The sequence below is a fragment of the Lissotriton helveticus genome, chromosome 5_1 (genome assembly GCF_964261635.1).
Source record: "Lissotriton helveticus chromosome 5_1, aLisHel1.1, whole genome shotgun sequence".
NCBI classification, from domain to species: domain Eukaryota; kingdom Metazoa; phylum Chordata; class Amphibia; order Caudata; family Salamandridae; genus Lissotriton; species Lissotriton helveticus.
Genome location: NC_136065.1, coordinates 1,172,298,639 through 1,172,314,391, shown reverse-complemented (window position 1 = coordinate 1,172,314,391; position 15,753 = coordinate 1,172,298,639). Strand labels below are relative to the sequence as shown.

The following is a 15,753-nucleotide window of genomic DNA, read 5'->3' as shown; positions in this document are numbered from 1 at the left end:
CTTTATCATCATCAACCAGTACCAGTATTACTGCGCTTAGCTCTAACATTTCCGGCTTTTCAGTTACAAGTTAAACTTGAAAAGAAAACACAATTGTCGAACTCTGATTTCCTATTCGATGTTGCAAGTGTGAAAGTTTACGTATGGTTTCATAATGATACGAACTCAGTAAAACAAGAGAAAGACAATCAGAAGCTGCTGCTGTTTGCATACAGCAGCTTTTTTGCTTTTAATACCTTTAGGTCACTTTTTGTTTTTTGCACTGAGCCAAATTAGGCATAACGCATGTTTGTCAGGTTTTGAATTTATCAATGTTCATAGGTGTAAATTCACGTATGTTGATTGGAATTGCTGCACTTTCATCGAGTATGACATAAACTTTGCGATTTTCGCTTACATATCCCCATTACATATGTTCATTTATTTGAATGTTCAGTACCTAGTTATAAACACATACTGCATTTAGTATTGTTTGCACATGTACATTGTATAACATTAGCTCTGTTATAGTTTTATAGTGCATTAAGTAGTCCTATATGTATTCACATGCTTTATACAATTAAGTGAAGGTGCAACAAGAACTATTTACATTTTTGCACTTAATGTCATTTAATGTGATGTCTGCCATTTTTAAAACAATTAGAAAAGTGTATTTAAGCTGGATACAGAGCAGTACAAGTTGTAGAGGAAGATATTCAGCTGCCTGGGATACTTAGTTGAAGTATAGCTGTAAACCTCTTCCGTGCATGCCACAGACCAACATTTCAGAGCTAGCATGAGACAACTACCTTCTTAATACAGAACAAACACGTCTCTTGCTCTGCTAAAGTATCCTGGTAAGCGGTCACCTTAGAAAAACAAGCATTGGCATAGCTAATCGGTCTCGCCTTTGGGACCTTATAAGTATTTAGGTATGAAGCTCAATATCCTTGGTGCAACAACATCAACTGTTGCATGGGTAAACACTTATAAGGTCCCAAAGGAGAGACCTATTGGCTATGTCAATGCTTGTAATTATAGTGCATGGGGTTTGATGCTTTGGTAAAATGTCTAATTTGTGACCCTTATATATTGTGTGGTAGGTGGGCCACCAAACTGATAGGTCAGGAATGCTTTTGGCAAAAATGTATTGCTGCTCTGCACTTTTTGTTCTTTGAAAAGAAGCAACACGGGGGGGCCTTTCTGCACAACAAAAAGAAATGCCCCAAGTACCCATGGAGTTTTCTCACTGTACTTTTGAGACATGTCAGGTTATGAAGAAAAGTATTGTTATTGCTGTCACATTAACTATTACCCAATATATTGTATTATTGGTATAGTAAGTGATTCAGTGCAGGTATGGTTTCTCAAGAAGCTTGAGACCAGAGGAGCTGAACGAATACAAAATGTGCCACTAATGAAAATGCGTATGAGAATTAAATCAATATTTAAATTTAAATATATATCAGACAAACCTTGGAAACTGTCAAGCCACAAAGTGCATGAAAATGCATGGGAGCATGAAATACAACTTTTTACTGTTGTTTTGTGAACATCCAGCTGCCACTTCCACACTCGTGGAAGCAACTCGCACAAACTATACAAAACCAGGTCAGGCACGATAAATTCAAACTTGATTACTTAATGACGCTTGTCCCAAAAAGATGTCATGACAGTGCAGCTGTTAACAATCAGATATGTAAAATTATGTTAACATACACATATTTATGAAAAGTGACAGTATGTGTTATCTAAGACTGCGATGAGAGGCAGTAACTATGCTTGAACGCGGGAATGCCAGAGCATTTTACAAAGTGGCATATTTGTTACACAAAACTGCAAAGCAAGTCAGCAGATTTCCAATTAAAGGTGTTTCCAGCAAACACTGTGTTGTGTCGAAAAGGCATAAATAGCCGTTTGGACACATTAGCATGCGCTACAGACATACAGCAGTGGCATCTCCTCACAGGCGAGCAAGCAAGTGCTGAGTACTCCGAACGTTATTTACAACAAGGGGTGGTGATGGACAGAGTCTCTGAATTAAGCAGAGTACTCTCACCCAGTCAAGAGATCAGGGCTAGATCCAACACCGTTTTTTAGCTCATTGCACCATCCCAGTTTCAGAACCTGGCTGTATGCAAATTAGTCTGTCCCTGGCCCAGTGCATCATGGGAACAGGGCAGACCAGACTACAAAAGCCAATTCTTACACTGGGAAGGAAACAAGCTTCCGGGGACCGGTTTCTGGCATTACAGCCGTCTTCGGCCCGGCTTGCTTGAATCCTGATGGTGCAATGAGCAAGGGACTCACATCTGAGTATACCCTTCCACGCTTAGGGTGGACAAAATTATTTACAACAAGGGGTGGTGATGGACAGAGTCTCTGAATTAAGCAGAGTACTCTCACCCAGTCAAGAGATCAGGGCTAGATCCAACACCGTTTTTTAGCTCATTGCACCATCCCAGTTTCAGAACCTGGCTGTATGCAAATTAGTCTGTCCCTGGCCTAGTGCATCATGGGAACAGGGCAGACCAGACTACAAAAGCCAATTCTTACACTGGGAAGGAAACAAGCTTCCGGGGACCGGTTTCTGGCATTACAGCCGTCTTCGGCCCGGCTTGCTTGAATCCTGATGGTGCAATGAGCAAGGGACTCACATCTGAGTATACCCTTCCACGCTTAGGGTGGACAAAATTATTTACAACAAGGGGTGGTGATGGACAGAGTCTCTGAATTAAGCAGAGTACTCTCACCCAGTCAAGAGATCAGGGCTAGATCCAACACCGTTTTTTAGCTCATTGCACCATCCCAGTTTCAGAACCTGGCTGTATGCAAATTAGTCTGTCCCTGGCCCAGTGCATCATGGGAACAGGGCAGACCAGACTACAAAAGCCAATTCTTACACTGGGAAGGAAACAAGCTTCCGGGGACCGGTTTCTGGCATTACAGCCGTCTTCGGCCCGGCTTGCTTGAATCCTGATGGTGCAATGAGCAAGGGACTCACATCTGAGTATACCCTTCCACGCTTAGGGTGGACAAAATTATTTACAACAAGGGGTGGTGATGGACAGAGTCTCTGAATTAAGCAGAGTACTCTCACCCAGTCAAGAGATCAGGGCTAGATCCAACACCGTTTTTTAGCTCATTGCACCATCCCAGTTTCAGAACCTGGCTGTATGCAAATTAGTCTGTCCCTGGCCCAGTGCATCATGGGAACAGGGCAGACCAGACTACAAAAGCCAATTCTTACACTGGGAAGGAAACAAGCTTCCGGGGACCGGTTTCTGGCATTACAGCCGTCTTCGGCCCGGCTTGCTTGAATCCTGATGGTGCAATGAGCAAGGGACTCACATCTGAGTATACCCTTCCACGCTTAGGGTGGACAAAATTATTTACAACAAGGGGTGGTGATGGACAGAGTCTCTGAATTAAGCAGAGTACTCTCACCCAGTCAAGAGATCAGGGCTAGATCCAACACCGTTTTTTAGCTCATTGCACCATCCCAGTTTCAGAACCTGGCTGTATGCAAATTAGTCTGTCCCTGGCCCAGTGCATCATGGGAACAGGGCAGACCAGACTACAAAAGCCAATTCTTACACTGGGAAGGAAACAAGCTTCCGGGGACTGGTTTCTGGCATTACAGCCGTCTTCGGCCCGGCTTGCTTGAATCCTGATGGTGCAATGAGCAAGGGACTCACATCTGAGTATACCCTTCCACGCTTAGGGTGGACAAAATTATTTACAACAAGGGGTGGTGATGGACACAGTCTCTGAATTAAGCAGAGTACTCTCACCCAGTCAAGAGATCAGGGCTAGATCCAACACCGTTTTTTAGCTCATTGCACCATCCCAGTTTCAGAACCTGGCTGTATGCAAATTAGTCTGTCCCTGGCCCAGTGCATCATGGGAACAGGGCAGACCAGACTACAAAAGCCAATTCTTACACTGGGAAGGAAACAAGCTTCCGGGGACCGGTTTCTGGCATTACAGCCGTCTTCGGCCCGGCTTGCTTGAATCCTGATGGTGCAATGAGCAAGGGACTCACATCTGAGTATACCCTTCCACGCTTAGGGTGGACAAAATTATTTACAACAAGGGGTGGTGATGGACAGTCTCTCTGAATTAAGCAGAGTACTCTCACCCAGTCAAGAGATCAGGGCTAGATCCAACACCGTTTTTTAGCTCATTGCACCATCCCAGTTTCAGAACCTGGCTGTATGCAAATTAGTCTGTCCCTGGCCCAGTGCATCATGGGAACAGGGCAGACCAGACTACAAAAGCCAATTCTTACACTGGGAAGGAAACAAGCTTCCGGGGACCGGTTTCTGGCATTACAGCCGTCTTCGGCCCGGCTTGCTTGAATCCTGATGGTGCAATGAGCAAGGGACTCACATCTGAGTATACCCTTCCACGCTTAGGGTGGACAAAATTATTTACAACAAGGGGTGGTGATGGACAGAGTCTCTGAATTAAGCAGAGTACTCTCACCCAGTCATCACCACCCCCTTTTCTGAATCGTTTTTGGCCACTATAGGTGTGGCAGGGTATACTCAGACATGAGTCCCTTTCTCACTGCTCCATCAGGATTCAAGCAAGCCGGTAGCTTGTCTCCTTTCTGGTGAAGAATTGGCTTGGTAGTTTGGTCTGCCCTGTTCCCATGATGCACTGGGCCAGGGACAGACTAATTTGCATATAGCCAGGTTCTGAGCTGGGATGGGGCAGTGAGATAAATAACGGTGATGGATCAAGCCCTGATCTTTGGACTGGGTAAGAGTGGTCTGCTTAATTCAGACACTCTGTTCATCACCACCCCCTTTTCTGAATCGTTTTTGGCCACTATAGGTGTGGCAGGGTATACTCAGACATGAGTCCCTTTCTCACTGCTCCATCAGGATTCAAGCAAGCCGGGCCGAAGAGGCTGAAATGCCAGAAACCGGTCCCCGGTAGCTTGTCTCCTTTCTGGTGAAGAATTGGCTTGGTAGTTTGGTCTGCCCTGTTCCCATGATGCACTGGGCCAGGGACAGACTAATTTGCATATAGCCAGGTTCTGAGCTGGGATGGGGCAGTGAGATAAATAACGGTGATGGATCAAGCCCTGATCTTTGGACTGGGTAAGAGTGGTCTGCTTAATTCAGACACTCTGTTCATCACCACCCCCTTTTCTGAATCGAGTACTCCGAACGAACACAGCCTTAAAACAAGCGGTCTGCACTTTTCAAGCACTCGTGCTTGTGGCGGCATCCACCTTGCGGGAGCGAGCAGCAAGGTGGATGCCGCCACACGCACAAGTGCCTGAAAAGTGAAGACCTAACCAGCATTCCTTTTTGGTGCTAAAGCAGCTAAGCTAGAGGCAAGAAGTGAGGGATTGGAGAACAGAGACCGGTTTAATCTTTCCATTCAAGGAAATTCTAAAATACCATTGCGGCGTTGCAGTTCTTTTTAATATATTGTTTATTAATCATTTTCATTTCCACAGTTTTATCTTTATAGTCACATTTATCCATATTATTTGCTGTAGAATAGCTTGTTGACTTTAATGAAACACTAACATATAGTAGCAATGTGTATTCTCGGGTTTGTCTATTCAGGATAAAATGAGATTTGGAACCCAATCACAAATAATCCTGAGAGCCTCACAAGACTAATCATTGTCCCAAACACTTCATCCTCATGTAATGTGAAGGTGGGTTGTGGGTTACAGTCCACCAGGTGTACTGTCTCTAGTTGGTAATATGTCATCAGGCTTGCCCTTTCGCCAGAGGTTCTAGAAAATGTAATATCAGGCACAATTTTGTATGGGATTACAAAAAATGCATTCAGGAATACCTTTTGATTCCCACACAAAGTTGCACCACCTTTTATCATTTAGAAAATAACTTTGTATTGTCCATAGGGGATGTCATCTACTTTCCTTCTTAAACAGGCTCCAGACCACTCCCCACCATGTTAACAATCCATAGAGCTAAATGTACTATTGCTAGCTGTGTGGCAGGATTTTGGGGATATATTAATGTCTCCAAATTGCAATCCGGAGAAAAGATTTTTTCCAGTGACTTTTAGCAGTAGCTCAATCAATCAAGCAAGGGTTATAAAGCTCGCTACTCAATCGTGAGGGTCTCAAGGCGCTGGGGAGGAGGGTGCTCGCAACTCTGTAGGTTATTCGAAGAGCCAGGTCTTGAGATTCTTTCTGAATTGGTGCAGTGTCGGGCTTTGTCGATTGCGGTGGGGGAGTTTGTTCCATGTCTTAGCCGCGAGGTAGGAGCAGGGACTGCCACCTGCTGTTGCCCTCGGGATGCGGGGACCATGGCTAAGGCTAGGTCCGCAGAGTGGAGGTTTCTCTTGGGGGCGTGGGAGAAGATTTGTTCGTTGAGATATTTTGGCCCGGTGTTATGTGGGCTTTGTAGGCGTGTGTAAGCAGTTTGAAGGTTATTTGTCTTTCGATGGGGAGCCATTGGAGGTCGCGAAGGTGTTGGGTGTTGTGGTCGTGTAGTGGGATGCTGAAGATGAGACTGGCTGCAGCGTTCTGGACGGTCTGGAGTTTGAGGAGGAGTTTTTTGTTGATTCCAGCATAGAGGGCGTTTCCGTAGTTCAGTCTGCTGGTAATGAGTGTGTGGGTGGCTGTCTTGCGCGGGGGGATCCATTTGAAGGTCTTGCGATGTATGCGAAGCGTCTTGAAGCAAGTGGAGGACACGGCATTGATCTGGCAGTTCATGGTGAGAGAAATAGAGTATTTTTTATTTCTTTTTGGAATTTTCAAAAACCTTTATTGGAAAAGATTGCACAGCACAGTTACAAAGTTCTACAATACACAGCAATACATTGCAGCACAGCAGAGGTAGTCGCAAACTCGTTACACATTGGAGACCATGTCATGGAGAGTTGTCATAAAACCACTAGAGAGGTGAAAGCATACGACCGAGAGAGGCACCATGAGTAAAGTAGAGGGGCATTGAGGATGGAGGGGGGCGTGAGCAAAGAGGAAGCAGCTCATGAACTAACAACGGCGGCTGCCACGGGCAGGGTGCCGGCGGGGAGCATGGGAGAAGTCGCAGGATGCTGGGAATCATGGCTTGAAAGGTAGGTGACAAGTGGGGCCCCTATGTCAAGTGGGTGAGACTTGGCTGGCAAAAGGTCCCAGAACTCAGATAGGAGGGTTTGGCAGCGGGACGCATCCTCAAGCCAGAGAGCTACCTTAGGCGCAGGCCTGCGACCCCAGCACATGGAGACCATACGCCGTGCTAGGACTAGCAGCATGGCAGTCAAACGACGGGAGGCATCCGGGCAAAACTAAGCCTAAGCCTAAGAGGCAGAGCACGGGGTCAGGTTGAAGTGGTAACGAGGTAATTTCCGAGATAATAGCGCAAACCTCACGCCAGTAGGCCGAGACCCGGGGGCACAACCAGGCAAGATGAAAGAAGTCGGGCGCGGAGCAGCGCAAGCATCTGTCACTTGCTACAAGACCTAATTTATCAAGTTGGGCGGGAGTTCGATACAGCCTATGTATGTATTTGAAACGATAGTTGGGGGAGAGGCGTTTGATCTGAGTGCACCAATACAGCCAATCAGCTTGAGAAATCTCGATTCCCAGGTTCTCACCCCATGCAACGCCCGCCCGGTCGGTGGAGATGGAGGACGCTGCATGCGTGTAGGCATACGTTTTAGTAACCAATTTCTTGAGAGAAGAGGAGGCTTGAAGAAGATCAAGAGTGGCCATCGAGGGAGGGGTCTGGGGAAAGGTGGAGTGACACTTCCTGCAAACAGCCCGGAGTTGATAGTATAACACGGTGTCCATGGGGCCAGAATCGGTGGCAAGCGAGAAAATGTATCCCCCGGGTACAGGTCCGATATTGTGGAGAGGCCCAGGGCAAGCGGGGTGTTTAACCATCCCAGATGATTTGAGTGGAAGAAAAGCGGGTGGTGGGCGATGGGCATCGTGTTCGCGGAAAGCATATCCGAGCCGGAAATTTTACGAATTCCTTCCCAGTCTCAGCGCAAGGTTTTGACCGTGTCGTTTTCCGTGCGTTGGAGTTTCGCTGGGGCGAATAGTGCAGTCGTGAGCGGCCACGGGGCGGTGAGGTCGGCCTCTACCGCGACATCGGGTTGGAACAGAGTGGGGGTGAAGCCAGAAATGGAGAAAACTGGATGAGCGCTGAGAGCTTTGTACTTGAAGTCCGGGGCTCCCAGCCCGCCTTGTGACATCGGGAGAGTCAGGATGTTATAAGCGATCCTGGGTTGCCGTCCGGCCCCAACCAGAGTAAAAAGCAAAAAACAAACCTTACCAAAAAAATGAGCGGTGAGAGGGATGGGGATGTTGACGAAGAGGTATAAGAACTTCGGAAGAACCACCATTTTGGTGATAGCTATGCGCCCGTTCCAAAGAGGGATCTTGGATTCTAACCAATCCACTGCGCAGCCAAAGATAACTCTCCAGAGTTCATCCATGTCACTGCTTAGCCAGACACTCAAATACTTAGTGGGCTCCGAAGCCCACACAAAAGGGTAATTGGGATTAAAGGGAGCCGTGTCATCCGTGAGAGGAAATAGTACAGATTTATCCCAATTAACCTGAATGCCAGAGTAGCCACCAAACTGTATCACCTCACGGACCAGTGGACTGAGATTCTCCTGGGGATGACGGATGTAAAGAGTGATGTCGTCCGTGTACATGGAAACTAGTAGAGCACGAGCCACGAATCCAATGCCTTTCCGGGTATGATGTTGCCGGAGACGAGCTGTAAGAAGTTGTATAGCAACAGCGAGAGAAGTCTAGTATGATGCCGAGGTTGGGAGCATGGTCCATTGGGGTGGGTGGGTTTCTGAGGGTGGGGGGCCACCAAGTGTTGTTCCTTGCTGAGGGGGTGGAGCCAAGAATGAGGACTTCTATTTTCTCCAAGTTGAGCTTCAGGCAGCTGCTGCTCATCCAGGTTAGAGACGTCTTTCATCCCTTCTTGGAAACTGCGCCTGGTGACGTTGGGTTCCTTGGTGAGGGAGAGAATGACCTGGGTGTCGTCTGTGTATGAGACTATGTTGATTCCGTGTTTCCTGACAATGGTTGCGAGGGGGGCCATGTAGATGTTGAAGAGCGTGGGCTGAGGGAGGATCCTTGGAGTACTCCACATCTGATCTCTGTAGGTTCAAGAGGAAGGGCGGGTGTCTTATTCTTTGTGTTCTGCCTGAGAGGAAAGATCGAATCAGTTTCCCTAGCAATATTTGCCATGAGGAGCTCATCCAAATGTATGTGGGCGAAGTCATTCAGCTGCTCTTATGGATTTCTGTATGATGCTAGATTGTTTTTAACAGCTCTGTCCTAAAGGACTGTCTCTACTCAGATATTATTTGGACTATTCCTTGGATTGATCATATATCCGTTTATTTATTTATTTGTAGCCTAAGACATCCCAATTTTTTTTTGCAAAACCCTCTGTCATCACCATACAAGATGTAGCTTGGGTTAAAAGTACATTCCTAGATTATAAGCATTCATTGAGGGAGAAGTCAAAATTACAGAACCCCACTGTAGGATCTTATACTTGTTACCTCAGTTGAGCCTTACCTTACTCTAGTTTACAATGCTAGGCACAGCTTTCTTTTAATTTATTTTAGGCTAGGCATAGGGCACTTTCTTTTAAATTTACCAAAGGGTTCGGGTTCTTTGGAGCATTGTTTATCCTGTCCTTGTGTTAATTTCTCTTGACAGTTTACACTGCCTTTTATTTTTTATCTTCAGTTTTTTAGAAATATGTTCAAAAGCAATATCTGATACCGTTTTAAGAGAATTTAAATTTACACAATGTATGGTGGCTTTTATTCAACTACAAATGCCTCTAAACAATCATATTTCTCTTGAAATCTCTCATTTATTTGATGGTGTTGTGAATATTAGGACTTAAAAAACTATGATTTGTAATCAATAGAATTTTTAGTTGTACTTACATTTATTATTTGTAAATATTTTTTCTTCATACTGCAATTATTTATGTAATTTTGTTTTTTGTGTGTCTCAACCATATTTTTTATGACAAAAAGACTACAGATAATATTGATTGATTATATTCATGATGATCATCATCGTATACTCTGCTTAATCATCTTGACCTTCCTCTTGAGACCCTGATGAAACAAAGGCTAGATTTGATTTCTATGAAATTAATATATGGACTGCCCATTTTTCTTAGCTCTAGCATCCGAGCATGTGATAACTTTTGCACATCAGTTTCTCATTTCCATAATATATTTTCGTAAAATTGTGGTCTCTTGCATAGCAACACAATGTCACCCTTCAGTGTGCTACTGTAGATATTCGATTTACTCTGCTTAGCTGGATTCTTTTGTAGTTTAGAAAAATGTGAAGTAAATTGATGCTAATTTGTACGTATTTGGTTATAGTGCATATTTCATACACAACATATTCTACTAGAATATACGGTGTCAAATATTGTCATACTTGCAAGGCATAACCACATACTTCAGAAAGCCATGGCATATAATTTATCTTGATCGATACAAGCATTGATTTTCCGGAGTCCATCTCACAGCGAGTATTTAATTATTTTTTTAAGTAATCAGAAATTCATGTGCCTTATATTGATGAATAAATAAAAGCTTTTACTTAAAAAGGTTTCAATTAAAAATGATTTGGGATAGCAGGTTTCTAAATTCAGACCTTAGTTTTTTTTAACCTAACATAAAACATACTTTTAGTGTTTTATGATTGGTTAATATCACTCATCATTGTTTTGGGATAATACCACATTTGTCAGATTAGTAGATTTTGTGTTGGACTTCGATTTTATGTTAAATGAAGCAGTAGCAGCTGGTTGATGAGAGTAGTAGGGTGGGAACACATGCACTCACTTCAACCTATCCACATGCACACACTCACATCCACTCCTCCATTCATGAGCGCACTCGCTGGCACATACTCGCACCCATCCATTCAGAAGCACAGAAATGCTCTCGTACTCGCATCCAACTATTCACAAGCACATAAACTTGCACACACCCACTCACAGCACACAAAGGAGTGCAAGTACACCTTCATTCTTACATACACAAGTGCACCCAGATTTTTAAGAAAGCATTTACCTGGATGCAGGACCAACAGGTGGTGGAAAGGAGAAGCATGTAATGCTTGTGGTTTGGGTGGGGAAAGAAAAAAAGGAAGATCCCACTTTCTCTCATTGGCTAACCATGACATGGATAAGATAGTAAAAGGAAGACATTTCCCTGACTTGTCACTGAGTGAGGTGATGTCAGTGAGGCTTGCTGACCCCCCGCCCCCCAACTTTGTGACGAGTTGGGAACGGGTGGTGTGAGACAGTTGGCCCTAAGTACTCCTGAGCTTAAACCTGAAGCACCCCAGTCTGGCTCTATATGTGACGCTCCTCCTAATCACCAGTGGGAGGATCTTCACAGGGCTTTCCTGGACTGATGATTTCACTAGTCTCCGAGCTGTACGAACTGAGTGTCTTTCAGGCTGACAAGCTTATGCTTTGGGGGGAGGAGGGGGGATGAGCCTTGGTACCAGTGATGACGGGCACCTCTGACATAGAGGTTTTAATGTTAGTGAAGATTAGATCTTCGTCACTTCCACCCTCTTCCCCCTCCAATCCCTACTGTCTACTTTAATTTTTTGGTTTTTTAAAGTCTGAATATTTTTTTGATCCACATCGTCTTACTTTAATTACCATTTGGTCCTTAGAGATGTACTGAAATGAAGTGCGACTCCAAGTGCACACTGTATGTCCAACAAGTAATTCATATACAATATGAGAGGAACCAAAAACATTTACAGGTGTATTGTTGACATATTCAAGACAGTATTACATGGATTTATGATCCTTATGTAAATCTCATTTTTCGTTGACCTGTAAACTTTTCTTACACTGTCCCAAAACATTCCGAGTTGGGCCTCTTCATAAGGTGGTTTATGTAGCATCAATCCCATTGTTGGTCTTGTGTGTCTGTCCTCAGAAGGTGCTCCTAACATCAATTACATGTAGCCAAACACTGTGTCCCTGTTTGTTCCTAATTCAAAGGCTGCTTTCTGAAAGTAAAGGAATAAGCCTTGTACATTCGCATGAATAAAGTCCCTTAGCTAGAGAGTCTTCCCCAAAATGCGTTGGGATATTGCAAGAACGTTTATGGGCTTTTGTAAAAGGATTATGAATACATACATACCGTTTTATCATTTTTTGGGGGATTCATCAACATTTCACTTACTATTGTTTTATTCTGGCAAATTTCACATGTACTACTGTTTGATAGATACGCTGTGCATAGCAAGTTCAAATTAATTCCCTGGCTTGTGGAATACATGGTTGCTGCCTCCATGGAAGGGAGAATCATCAAATAAACCCTGTGATAAGAACCTTTGATCAATCAATAGTGTGTAATCTATTGGGGCCCTCTCCTTGAGATACAAGGACAACCAGTACCAGTATGCAGCAATGTTGGCTTGAAACTGTCTGCAGTACGTTAACAGAGGCTCATGAATGGTTTGATGAGCGATTCTTGCAAGGTCAAAAATTCAGATAAGATACATTATGAATATAGCTTGTATCTTGGTAGTTGCCCCATGCCAGCTAATCTCATTCCCTCTGCTTATTGCTATTGGGATCAGTCCATACGCTGAATGGTTATGGGGTCATGCGGAATCCTCCTTTGCTAGCAAATTAGGGTTCCGGCAAATTAAACATGGTTTTCGTGTTTTAAAAGCACATTATTTCTTTAATAATGTGTTCATAAAAGCATATCAGAAATGCTGTTAACTATTGACATTGACAGTATTTTAGTAATTATAATGAATATATTGTCTGCGTTGTCATAGTAACATTGTTTATTTTTATAAAACTGAATACGCATAATCAAAATCTAAAAATGTGCTGTCTTTTCATTGCATGTATTTTGTTATACAGGAAAGTGAAACTATTCGTTTGAACAGAGAGATTGAAAAACTTAAAGAAGAAATCAATTCCTACATCATCAAAGTGAAATGGGCACAAAACAAACTGAAAACTGAAATGGATGCACACAAGGTCAGTTTTTGATACAAATAACCTACTTACTAAAAAACAAACTTGGTTTAATTACTAGAGACGCTTATCAGCATTCGTGAATACTCCTCACCTGTTAATACAGACAGGTTCAGTTGAATATCTTTTGTATATGATATGATTTATATTACTCTGTTGAGGGCTACTTAAAAGGGAAAGCAAATGGAGTGACAGGATGTTTTGCGTTAGTACAGTGACATTACCAAGATAAAAGATCTTTAATAGTACTGGGGCACGTAAATGTGTGTATAGCAAGACAAAACCATACCATAGAAATGCCTTGTGCGACCACTGCTTAATTACGGACCCAGTAGAGCTATTCTAGGGCTTTAGGTAGGACAGAGATAGTGTGCACTGTATGCAAGCTTTAAAATCCGACCACTGAATTCTGTTAGTAAAGATTTCAGGTAGCGAGGTAGGTGAGAGATTGTATAGACTGGTTTCTTTAAAAAAAAAAAAAAAAGGAAGCGCCCGGTGTTTTCTAATCAGGGAGAGCAAGTGTGCTTGTTATGATGCATTACCCACAGTATTTTGTAAGCAATATAATTAGGAATTATCTTGCCACACCGCTGGTAAACAAGGGAAAGGAAGTTTGCCCCAGATGATGACCATTTTCGGTTAAGCAAAGGAACATAGTAAGCTAATGACGGCTTGTGAAAATCACAGGGCAGATTCTGGCAAGCAGGACAGCAGCGAAGATGATGCAAAAATGAGCCAAGTTGGATTACAGTAGAAGCAGGTAGGTGTGCATAAGGAACAAAGGCAGAAGAACATCAATGTTACACAGGAGTGGATCGACACGGACAGAAATGCCAAACTGTTTCGTATCTGTAATAATCTTTATGGAGTTGTGAAGTTTTATGATGCACTGGACCTGGGATCCTAAAAGCTTATATGCTGTTGATATAATGCAAAGCTGGCGATCTCACTTCACTGGTTGACAGGTTACATAGGATGCCATACCGTTTTGCGTTATTGAGTACTTCCTTCATCAATGTAGGAGGTCTGTAATAACATAAGTGCCCACATACACACACAATACTCTTCCCTTGCAAATCCTGTTTGATCTGCATTGGATAAGGTTTCTAAATAGGGTGTTAGTCTCTTAGGAGATACTTTACAGTGCATGTCCATCTGAAGTTCTTTGCTGTGAACCCCTCCTTGTTTCACATGGCCATGATTGTAGCTTTGGTAAAGGATCCCTGGGAATGTTTGGCTTTTGTAAAGTGATTAAAGGGTCCACACTTTGGTATTTAATGAAATGGTCATAACATTTTGTAGTGAAGCATTCTGGCCCTTGCACTCTCCTTGTTTTGAAAGTTTAATTAAGATTGCTTCTCCAGTTGTATCTGCTTTGAGTGATCATGTCTCTTCTGTTACTGGTTATGTTGATATTTTGCTTGGAGTTTATCTTTGGGACCATTATTGCTACAATGTACTTTTTCTTAAAATTCTTGAACTATTGTATTAGAAACAGCCTCTGGTATGGAGGCTGATATGCCTTCAAATTCTTGTTTGTACAGTGCTATGCTATGGGATTTATAGAGCGCTTGGCCATCCGGAGGCATCCCAGTGCGCCTAAGATTGAACGCCTGTGATCATAAAAAGATCACTGTGAAAAGAGATGGTTTTAATGACTTTGCAAAAATGCAGCTCATTGTCCAGACACCAAATGGGCAAGGGGAGCTAATTTAAAAGTTAGGCAACATTAAATTGAAAGGAGCGCCCTCCCTTTCTGGCTGATTTAACTCTAGGAACAGTGACCAAATATCGGTTAGGCGAGCGAATCGATGCAGTAGATCTCTATTGTTGATTTTTTTTCCCATTCATGTCTGTTTCAAAAGTGATCATAACAGGTGTGTGATCTGAAATACTGGAGGGAAATCTGAAATGCAGCAGTCTCTTGTTGATAAATATGCAATCTGTTCTCAGGAATTATGAGGATGGAATAAATAAGAGATTTCTTTGATCAGGAGTCATAGTTATCCACGTCTTCGTCATATTCTTTTCTGCAATTAGCCTTCTGAAAGCTTTCGAGAACATACTGAATACATATCTTGTTTTTGTTTCTGATTAGCTGTTTAGTATTGAGTCTACAAATATGTTGCCACCAAGTATATTGTTAGCCTGATGATAAATGTTGCTGATCTGGTCCTGTATTTGTTTCCAGAATCTGTGGTCACCAGAGTCGCAAGCATATGCACAATGTTGAGGGTGAAAGTCACTTTTTTAATTTGAATTAAAGTTTTTACCCATATGCCATGCTCTTCTCAAGAGGATAAAAATATGCACGATTTTTGTTTTTGGCTGTTACACTGGCCACGCTTCTTACTTTCCTTTTGCTTGGTTCCTTTTCATTCAAGTTAACCTTCTGCATAAAGATTGTGTGTGCTTTTATCCGCCTCAGGTGGGATTAGATTTTTTTGCCTTTGAATATAATTATCAATTCCCTTAGCAATCCATTATACCTAGTTTAGTGTATCCATTGTTGAATGATTATTTCTAATATGACGTTTCATGCAGCATTGCCCCCGTGTTCTGTGAGGACATTTATTCACTTCGTTTTTTTTTCTTTATTTTACATTTTGCAAAAACAAATTGTAAATGATACAGCATATAAGATGCAACCACCTGTACAAAGTATTGCCAATCACATCAACGGTATGTTGATGTGATTGGCAATGCTTGGTACAGGTGGTAGCATCAGAGGTAAAAAGGC

The 15,753-nt window shown here is 43.0% G+C and overlaps 1 protein-coding gene across 4 annotated transcripts in view; it reads left to right on the top strand.

Annotated features, from left to right (window-relative positions):
• CCDC186 (coiled-coil domain containing 186) overlaps nucleotides 1-15,753 on the top strand; it is a 603,510-nt gene that overhangs the window by 161,749 nt on the left and 426,008 nt on the right. For all 4 annotated transcript variants that reach the window (XM_078643863.1, XM_078643862.1, XM_078643865.1 and 1 more), the window contains exon 6: nucleotides 12,897-13,016. In XM_078643863.1, coding sequence (XP_078499989.1) covers nucleotides 12,897-13,016 — 120 coding nt within the window. The remainder of the gene's footprint in view (nucleotides 1-12,896; nucleotides 13,017-15,753) is intronic.